Here is an 11,145-nt window from a genome sequence, read left to right on the forward strand (position 1 = left end):
CACAGAGAAACCACAGATTAACATAAAAAACTGGAATACAGAATAAAGAATTTTTTCTACAATACAAGCATTATTTTTCAGATACAAACCATTGCTTTATTACTGCCTATGCCTTTGACACTTCACTGAGTAGACCACCAGAAAATTTATGTATAAAGATAACACTTGTGATCCCAGAAGTATGTAGTCAGCTCCTCCAAAAAGATCTATAACTCCTAATTCTTATTCAATCAGTGGAAAATGCTAACAGAAGGCATACAGCAGGTAATAGAAGAAGTATGCAGGGTGACATCAAAAGGATAGAGATGTATACATAGAAAAGGGGAAGGAGGCTAAAATGCAATCAGTGAGGGCAGAGAAGAGTTGGGGGGGGGATGGAACTAGAATCTCAACTCTGCAGAGGTAAAAAAAAAGACAACATTCAGGGCAGTAAGGTGGCTGAGGAAAGATGGAAAAGATGCAAAAAGGGACAAAGCACATAAAAGCTGAAACTGGAGATTACACTTAAAGTAGAAATTAAAAAGATTTTGGACCAATGGAAACAGTAAAGAGTATTCTGAAAACCTTCCCAATGAAGGAAATGAATGTAGAACTAGAGAACTTTGGCATAACAGAGGAACCAATAAGGAACCTAACAGCTGAAAAGGCTAAAAGACCCTGGAAAAATGAAACAAGGCAAAGCCACAAGACATTCAGGACAACAGGTGACTTAATAAAGTCACCAGGGGTGCCAGTCATCCTAGAGCTTACTAGAATATACTAAAACCTGACAAAGGAAGAGACAGGACCAGAAGAATGGGAAAATGCCTTACAGTACTGTACTGCTATACAAAAGAAAAAGGGATGCATTGTAATGTGGAAATTATATAAACACTGAAAAAATTATTACATTCGATAATTGTCCGTTTAGCTTCATGCAACTAGATCAACATCAGAAGTAGTTTTTATAATGAGGCAACTACAAGAAAAGTACCATACAAAGAAGAAGAGATTATAATATACGTCTACAGATCTTGAGAAGATATTTGATAAGACTACTGAGTCAAACGATTAAATGGGCATTACCAAGGCAGGTGATGCAAGAAAGTCTCATTAAGCTAGTGATGTTATTCTACCATAACTCTTTATTTAAAGTGAAGACAATGGCAAGTGTACCACAAGAATTTTAGATAAATGTTGGTATTAGTCAAGGATCAACACTAAACCCTTTGCTGCTTACCACAGTAATGGCAGATACAAAGAAGTACAGAAAAGAGGGTCACTAGGAACTGCTATATACAATTAGTAACTTTATCTGAAAAATACTCATTTGAGAGAACTCAAAACCCTTTTGTCATCTGGAGATAATCAGCACTCTGGTAACCACAACTACCTGGGTATTAAGCATAAGCAATACATGATGGCTACATTTTGTATGAACACAGGTGTGTGTTTGTATATATAATATCAATACTGATTATCAGTTTCAATATGCTGGCAGGCTAGAGACTCAAACTTTTACTGTATAGTACAGTACTATTTATGTACAGTACATAAAGATAAAAGACAATGTATAAGACTTCTAAGTACTGTGCTGAGTACTGACAGCCTTTAATGACCAAATTCTTCTTGGGGTACATACCTCTCTCTTCCATTTCCTTCATCCTTTTAGGATCTGGTGGTCGAGAGTAATCAGGATCTTCAGTGCTTAACATCCTCTTACAAGAGTGATTTCTGATATCCTCCTGAAACTCATCTTCAGACTCTTCCTCCATTTTTGAAGTTATGTAAGTGCTACTGAACACATCAAGAATTCTGAAAAAAAAGACAAAAATGATCACAGTACTGTAAATTGATTATAAAAATTTTTTAAATATAATTGTATTTTTCCTAGATTCAAACCTGAGTCTCTTGTATGGGAGTATTCATATTCATCAGCAAAATTATTATTGGTAATTAAAGATAATTTTCATTTCTCCTTGGTATATATAACTGAAATCTTTGTAAAGATATACCTTCAAGAAAAGTTTGTCCAAAGTACCAGCAGGTACCACCCATTTACTTGACTACCAGCATCCACTTTTCCTTTGCCAACATGGACAAGTATAAGGGTTGCTTATAGGTGGAATTATGACACAATACTTTAGGTTTGTATATCTAGGAAAAATGGTATTTTCATAATAAAATTAAGTTTCATATATACTTACCAAGTAATTACAGTACACAGCTAATGTTTTTAACTTGCGCGTCTGCTTAAATTAAGAAATTCGCAGCAGCGCTTCTATTGCTTTAGTGTAAGTGGCAAGACCCTGCCCACTTTCAGGGGAGAATAGTTACAAAACAGCTGAAGAGCTCAATTCATTTGTGCCCTACGTCCATGAGAGGGGAGGAGGGAGGGCTCCAATTGTGTAATTACTTGGTAAGTATATATGAAACTTAATTTCATTATGAAAATACCATTTTCATATAAGTAACTTACCAAGTAATTACATAGCTGAATCCCATATTGACAGGAGGTGGGATGCATGGACATATTCTACTCCAAAAAATTCAGCAAGGAAAAGAATTTTGAAATAGAAAAAGTAGCTAGCATTGGTTAAAATGCTTGTTGTAACCTTACCTGTGCAGAGAGCTACTGCAAGAAGGTACTGGAGAAGCCTGGCTCCCACCGGCACATGGAGGACAGGATCTTCACTTACGAGCCGAGGGTTTTGTGGGGACCCTTAAGTGGTCAGACTGAGCGCACATTAGAGCGGGGTCTGGGCTGGAATCTTGTCCTACTGCCATGAAAGGGCTGCTGCTGGAGAGGAGAGACAGTCTTAGCACCAAATGAGACTGGCTCTCTGGGACATTTGGCTGACTGAGCCAGAAGATCTTGAGTAAGCTTCTTTTGAAGATCTGAGGCTATCCCAGTACTGTGGCTCGAGGATAAAGATGAAGACGATCCAAAGGTGAAAAAAGGAGCAAAGATTTCTGGGTGGAAGTAACACTTTTGGTGGTGAAAGAACACCAAACTTCCCCCTACTTCAGTACACCCATAGAAAACAAGGACGCCAACTCCAGGGAGCCATCCCTATTGGCTTTATCTAGGCAGGAAAGCACACACAGCCAGTCTGCCGACAAGTCGTCTGCAAGATCGCCACAGTCTTTGATCTTCTTCACAAGCGTACCAATGGGCCAATCTAAAAAACTAAGCACTTCAAACATTTCAAAAACATTTTTCACTAAATGGTCTAATTCCGTAGAAGAGAACATGATCTTGGCCAATGCGAAGGCCGACCTTCAGGACAAATCAATAAGGCCAGAGAAGTCCCCTTGGGAGGGGGCAGCGACTCCCAAAGAAGCTTCTCCGGTGGCATAAGAGAGATATTTCCTACGTGAAAGATGAGAGGAAGAACAGAAGACTGCCTTGCCCTGCTCCCTCTTCTCTGACAGCCACTCTCCAACATTTCTCAAGGCTTTCTTGGACGAAAAGACAGTACCATCTTAAGAAGCCTGGAACTCTCAACAGGCTGGTTCCTCATCAAGAACACAGAGGCAGGAGAAGCCGGAGCAGCTGGAAAGAAGAAAGATGGAAAAGAGACCACAAAATATCTGAGTACAGCTGAGTATGCTGTGGGAGTAGGTGCCTGGTCGAGAACCTCATCAGCTGAAGAAATCAGAGGAGGAAACAAGCCCAGAGGGTCCTTTGTTACTGCAGGCGTCCTCTGAAGAAGGCCTAGAACGTCACCAAGTTGGCACTGAATGGGCGCCAGTGAAGGATCATGCTCCATAAGAGTGGGAGTAATTGCAGCAGGCAACTCAAGAGGTGGCAACGTGTGCTTGCAGCATGGTGTAGGGCATTTGACAGCTGGCGCTGAGCGTATGGAAGATGGCACCAAGCGCTCGGAAACTGGTGCTGGGCACCTAGAAGATGACAATGGGAGCATTTGGGAACTGGATAGCTGCTTGGACGCCAAATACTGGCACTCTTCCATTGAATGTTCTGGAGAAAAATGTACTCGGTTGTCCCAGAAGCTACAGGATGGCTGAGGACTGCACTCAGGCTCCTTGAGTCGCTTACAAGGAGGCAGAGAAGAGCAGTCTGCAAACGCTACACGTCTCTTCAAAGGATGGGATTCATCAGAGAAGCTGCATCGGCACCTCTTATCTGGGCTGGAATCTGAAGCACTGGAGGAAAGCCCATGCAGGAAGCCCACGCACATCCTTTCGGATGCCTTTCCAATGGCCGTCTGCCGAGACCTGGGACCGGTCAACAGGCTCAACTGAGAGAGCAACTACCTGTGGGCAAACCACACTGACCTCCCTTGGTCTTCCAGTATACCTCCTCCTAGGTTTAGGGGAGTCTGACAGTGACCTTTGTCTAGGAGCGTTGACGGGACAAGTAGCCACTTCCTCCATTGACACTGCACTTGCACTTGCACTTTCGAGACACACACTTTGTCCATAAGGACCTTCACAGATGCTCCTAACTGAGCCATAGAATTAACTATGAGACCAAACTTCCAGTCAACACGGGCTTCGAGACTGGCAATGGCATTAGGGTCGGAAGCATGGGAGCCTGATAAAGGAGAGGGTGAAATAGTCAGAGGGCTGGTTAATGGGGAAAAACCAGGTAAAGGAGATGACAGAACAGGTAAATCGGCTACACCTGATTTAGGAGTACATTCTATGCTGGCTAATTCCCTAGCTTTCGCTCTAGCAGCTGCCTTCCTTATCTTGTCTCTTTCCAGCTTATCTAAATGGGCTTTTAAAGTCTTCCATTTCCCCTGATCCCAGTCCCTGCATTCAGCGCAAGTCAAATCAATTGAACAATTCTGTCCTCTACAATTACTACAAATTGTGTATGAATCATGGGCTTTTGTCAATCTAGTTTTGCAGTCTTTGCTGCAAAAACAAGTACTAGAAGCACTAGAGTCAGACAAAGTCAGGAATAAGGTCATAATCATTGAAAACCAGATCTAAATAAACCTAAGCTATCTAGAAATAGCACTAAAGCTACCAAAATAATGAATACTTCACCAAATGGAGAACAAGACAAGTACAACCATCCAGCAACCAAAATACAAAATAAAGCTGCTCAAGACAACTGAAGTTCAGTCATTAACTGGCAGAAACGAATTGAGCTCTTCAGCTGTGTTGTGCTTATTCTCCCTTGAAAGTGGGCGGGGTCATGTCATCTACACTGACACAATAGAAGTGCTGCTGTGAATTTCAAAATTTAAGCTGCTGCGCAAGTTAGAAACATTAGATATGTAATTACTTGGTAAGTTACTTACATGAAAATGCAAATTATACATACTATTTGAGATGTGCTCCTACCAGATCACAAACCTTCATCTCTTACATGGATATTCACTTCTTCCATGGGAGTATTGTCCAGAGAGCATGACTGTATGTTCTTCCCACCCAGAAATGTCAATAGTATCCCAATCACGTACATGTACAGGGAATAGATGATTCCTATAATCTCCATTACAACATGGCAAATGTGATTCAGAGGCTGACTAACCCTGTGCCAGCTTGACTTTCTTGTAGCCTATTTCTAGAAATGAAGAGGATCCCAGTTTTACCATTTGAGACAGAAACACCAATTTAGATGATAGCAACTTCATTGCAAATAAACCCAAAGGCAATAATGTAGTATTTTATATGCTCAAGTTTCCTGAAAAGGAGAAAGGGTATAACATCTACCAACTAAAGCTCATTTATACATCTCATGCCATTCGACAACCTTAGGCAAGACGGTTTTCTGTACAATGCAATTCGGGTTTCTTGAGAGGCCATGACAGGTCCTAGGGCAAAGGTGAGTGACATCCTTAAGACAAAATGAGGTGAAGTGGTGCCAGGCATCTGCCCTCAGTACCCGTGGAACTTAGTAGTTCCTCCTGAATGTCAATAATGGGGCAATGCCCCTTACTTTGTAGGCTTTCCCCCTCAGTAAAAAGTCAACTCCCCCTACATTTGTGCATACCCATCAATGGCCAAAGAAAACGTACTAGCTTATGGGAGATTAGTGGAGGATTCCCCCACAAATCAATCACCTATCAATTAACAACTTTGTTGCCAAGCTTTACTGACTATTTCCTGCTGTTGCTAGGGAATACTCCCTCATACATTCAACAAACTTTATTTCAATAAGAACACATGATATTTTATCCATCTGGAGGTAATCCCTTCCACATATAAATGCCTCACTACAAAACAAACATTGGCTGAATCAAAATTACCGGGACTGGGACAAGAGCTACCTCCCAACCTTAGGGTAAGGGATATGCTGTGAAATGCTCCAGGGGGATTGGGGGTGTTCCTTTTCCAGTTATCAGCTCAAAACTTGGTGTGTTAGGGTAAGCTGAATTTCTGTATTTCACTGTTTTAATTTATGACACTTGGTCAGGTTAGGTTGGGGTGGGGGGTCCCTAAACCTCAGATTAATTTAGGTTAATGAAGGTATGGTTGGTATTCATCCTCGTATTTTACATTATAACTCACAGTGGTCTAAGGCACATTAGTGGGGGGAAGGGGGGAGAGCACTGGTCAGTCAAGCACCTGGCACCTTAGGTTATGTTGGGAAGGGAAGGTTAGAATGCATTCCTGCAATTGGCCTTGCTCTTTACTAAGTGGTTTTGTGACCAGTACTAATTAAAGATATGAACTATATATTTTCCTGGATACTTATCGCGTGATTTATGCATTTCAGGCCATTCCTGTTGGTGCATTTCACTCTTTCCCTCACAAATGTTATGCACAAGAGGCTGGGGAAAAATGATAAGGTATTTACATATAATGGTACTGTTACTGCTTACGACAATGGTGCATACCATTGTAAGATTTCCTGTATAGATTAGGCATTATTTTTCTTTGCAAAAATCAACAGATTTCAACTGAAGCTGTATAATTTGTTATACAGCATTTTATTCTATTGTATATTTGTAATTGTTTGTTTGTAGGTGTTATGTGGTGGCATCATGACATTTCCACGTAGATAAAATTACCCTATAGTCATAGTTAAGAACAGCTGTTATCATTTCTTCATTCCTCAAGCTAAGAAACAAAATAGCCTAGCCTACCCACTGTCATTAAGTGAATTTTTTCCTGCATTAGATTAGTAGAACAACACTCACTAAAAAATTGGTGAAATATTTTTCCAACAGATCTGTTTTGATTCTGAGGAATCTGATAGTCATTTCATAAAAGCTTGGTTTATGAATCGGCATGTTTAAGGAAGTGGGGAACCCCAGTGAGAAGCCAAACCCTAAATTTAGAGTCAGGTTACATAAGTAATAACCGCAAATAACCCAGCAACCTAAATATGGTTAGGTTACTGTACATCCATGGCTTTCCCTTTATTCAGTTACAGTAACTGGCGGAGTACAAGTCAACTTTGCAAGCCTGAAAAAATATTTCTAAAACTAAGGGTCAACTTATGTGGCTGGAAAATGCAAGCCTTTACAGTGAGTTTCAAAGAAGTGGGTCAGCAATCCTAGCAGTCGCTGTATGTGGAACCACTTACTATACCTCTGGCAGGCTACTTACTATAAATGCATGTGTTTGGTGAACACACTCAGCATATTAACACAGAGAGTAATAAAAAATTATGGGAAAAAAATTTTTTAGTACATCACTGTTCATAGTGTGATGTTGCTCTCAATTTAGAAGACAGATTACCATCAAAATTCAGCACTGGTCACTGTGTGTTGTTTACATCACTGATACAAATGACAGAAGAGTGCTACTGTATTTTACAATAACATACAGCACATAGCAGTTCTATCAAGGATCTATGACATGTAATCTATTACTATATTACTGAAAGTGATGATTTTGACTTTACAGAGTTTATCGGTATACCTGCCAAATTTTATATCGGTCATGCTGGGAGCAAATGCAGAGTGAGGGGTAAGAGTACTGTGGCTTGCATTTCTGTAGAAGGTAGTCTAATCCAGAGGGAATATGACCTAACCAGACTTACCTTTCCCTAACCTAACCTTGGATGCCATTCCCTAACCTGGCCTGGGAGGGCTTTGCCCACTAGAAGCCCCCCAAATATGCCGTGGCCACTCACTCTGCATTTTATCCCTACGCCTGTATAACATACCTACCTGCATGTGTTGTAGGTTTACTGTACTACACATAAAGAAAGAGGGTAGTTTTGAGAACAACAGAAGCAGGCTCTGACACTAATTCCAAGTGGAATTTTAGTCTATGTTTCTGATGTTCAGTGTTACTTGGGGGGTCTAGGGGGAACGAAGCCCCTCAAGCCAGGTCAGGGCATGGCACTTTAAGTCAGGTTAGGTCAGGACACGCCATTCTAGGAAAGTTTAGGGTTTTTCATTGGCAGAACCTGTGTCCATCGTTCTCACTTGGCTCAAAGAAAGATACTGCGGTCGGTACTTTGATATAAATGTTGTGATCTTCGTGTGTAATTTTGCCACAGGTTAGGCTGCTGTGGGCTATACTGCAGCCTAAATTCATTGAGACCTAAGTTTTCGCCCACTGGTAGCCCACCATAAATAAGCTTAACTCAGAATTCTGAGCTAAACATTTAAGGTAACCTTGTACACCGCAATTTACAGTATTTCCCACACCCAAAAACAAGGTTTACCACTTAGGGCCACCCATAACAGCTAGATGTAGCCTAGGGGGTTGTAGTGAGTTACCAAAGTATTTCCGATGTAAATTATTATAAAGTTCGTTATTATCACATAAAAACTACCGGATAAACCATATAATATCGTAGTTTAAGAACATACAGTAAACGTAGGCTACATGTGAAAAATCTAAATTAGTTTGCATAGACCATAAACAATAAATACGTAAAAAATATATGGTTCATATATTAAACGAGGAATTAAAGAGTCATAACATCATCCCTTATCACTTCTGGTGTAACCAATATTTGCCATGAACTAAATAAAGACATAAAAATGACACATCTACTTACCGATTACAACGTGCTTCTTCACGAAGTACTTACTATTTCGGTATACAGAATAAGTAGGTTGAAAGATAAACTTGGACCTGAGAAACCATCTACAATTTTACATTATTCCTATTATTTAGACAAGATATATTCAAAATTTCTAAATATAAAAATTATACAGTTCATAAGCTGTAAAAATATTATTTATCAACGTATGAACGAAAATTACCCACTCGACGACACACAGAGTAAAGAGAATAATAGTTTAGTCAAAATAAAGTATATATACTTTTTCGATCCACCTTTTTGTTTGTTTACATACATCAGCTGATCGATGATGGTACAGGTAAACAAAACTCGGTCTACACGATTATGCCACAGAAGATATGCAAGACTGAATGACAAACGAAATAATTAACAGGTAATCAAACTTATTCAAATTATGCATCAGACTTGTATACTAGTATATGGATAGAATCATTGTTTCCCTATTATGTGTCTGTGGTTTATAGACAAATACAGTGAGCTTATTTTTCTCTCTTACAATGTTAAAGAACAGCTAGCATTTAAACAAAAAGAAAACTAAAATAGGCCAGAAATTTGCCTATTCATGAATACACACGGACTAATATACATAACCTGGATTGATCTGGTCGTTTGGGAACTGTTACTTGAAAATCAATCCAGATTTGATAATGAGACTTGGAGGCTTTCGAGCAACCTACCGGTCTGTACAGATAGTCACGTAACTGTTGGGGAAGTTTTTGTACGTATATAGTGACAGTTATACTTGGCTTCTTTTTATGCAGGTCCCACTTCACCGAAGCCGCGCTGTGACATCTGCAAATTCATTAATTTTGTCACATACACAGTATCACTTGTCAAGCCCGAATTGTCATAATGCTCGGAGGATAATGTCTGCAATTTTTCCTTGAAAAAGTTGATATTTTCAGTCCTTCTGGTATCAAGTGGGAGCTTATTGTATGCAGTCTTGAGACTGCAAATTTAAAGGCTCTAAAACCAACATTCGAAGTCTATCTTGGCTCAAATAACTTGAACCATCTGTCGCAAGTCTTCCGCTGAATATCATTCGCTGAGAGTATTATGAGCAACAAGTCTTAAGATATTTTGGACACCCAGTCTTGGTAGCTTGATGAGTCATTGCACTTAAGTTAAACAGTACACCATTCTAGCTTTGGCTGACAGTCAGTGCAGCTCAAATAGTACAAGGGTAATGCAATACCATTTTTCAATCTTACGGCTCTACTTTAAATACTTTTGTAGATTTTTAAGTTGTATCTTAGGTAGAATAGGATACAAAGGCACTCTATTAATGACAGTTAATCACGCGTTTTTAGAGAGAACACTCATCAAGAAATTCTTTAACAAAACGATATGATGATAACTAGTAACCCTTTCGGGATAACTGGTTTCAGTACAGAGAGACAAATTAGCAACCTTAATCGTATGCATTATCAGCATTCAGAACTGGATTACTATTTATAACGAGTCTTTTTTCTTTCTCATCGACATAAATTCCGTTTTATTTTCTCTTAGTTTTTTTTTTATTTTATGTATTTCATTTTATTTATTTACTTTTTTGCTTAAGTAATTGTTCTTTAATACTGGAAAGAACGTCATTCGGCCCTTCTTGTTTACCTGTTGCTGTTGATGATTTGGTGTCATACGAATAAAGCTTGTAATTCATCTCCATGTTGCTATGGTGCATTTGACAATCCATTCGTATATATACAAAAAAATTTAATCTACCTTGGTGTACTCCTCTTCTCAGTGTTTCTGAAGACGAAAATGTGTTTCTTATCTGTACACAGCACTTTCTGTCAGGAAGGTAGTCTTTAAAACACTTAAAGGCTTCTTCAACAATTTCAGTTGACTGTAAATCATTTAGAAGTTCAAGCGCAACCCGATCAAAGGCTGCACTACGGTCGAGTAAGACCAAGGTACCACTTTGGTCTTCGTCCACCATTTTTCGAATAGATCATTTAGAACAGAGCATGCAACAGTTTCTGTTGAATCTAGTTTTCTATAAGCTAACTGACTATCTTGCAAAGCATTTACCTTGTCCATATTTTATTATTTTGAACATATGTGATGACTTTGACAGAAGATTTAATATAACCGAAGTTTTGAAAATTAAGTGAACTTTTCAAAACTGGTTAATGTTAGTGTTTTTTTCAGATATAGAGGATTTGTATTCAGAAATACTGGCATTTATAACTTTC

At 39.3% G+C, this 11,145-nt stretch overlaps 1 protein-coding gene across 2 annotated transcripts in view; it reads right to left on the reverse strand.

Annotated features, from left to right (window-relative positions):
• LOC136828819 (YEATS domain-containing protein 2-like) overlaps positions 1 to 9,058 on the reverse strand; it is a 39,346-nt gene extending 30,288 nt beyond the window's left edge. The window contains exons 1-2 of one of the 2 annotated variants that reach the window (XM_067087059.1): positions 8,924 to 9,058; positions 1,622 to 1,794 (exon numbers count right to left, since the gene is read on the reverse strand). In XM_067087059.1, the coding sequence (XP_066943160.1) occupies positions 1,622 to 1,754 (133 nt within the window). In that variant the 5' untranslated portion in view covers positions 1,755 to 1,794; positions 8,924 to 9,058. The remainder of the gene's footprint in view (positions 1 to 1,621; positions 1,795 to 8,923) is intronic. The other variant, XM_067087060.1, reaches the window with a different exon arrangement.
• Between the last annotated feature and the right edge of the window lie 2,087 nt (positions 9,059 to 11,145).

This window comes from Macrobrachium rosenbergii, chromosome 43, assembly GCF_040412425.1.
Source record: "Macrobrachium rosenbergii isolate ZJJX-2024 chromosome 43, ASM4041242v1, whole genome shotgun sequence".
NCBI classification, from domain to species: Eukaryota; Metazoa; Arthropoda; class Malacostraca; order Decapoda; family Palaemonidae; genus Macrobrachium; species Macrobrachium rosenbergii.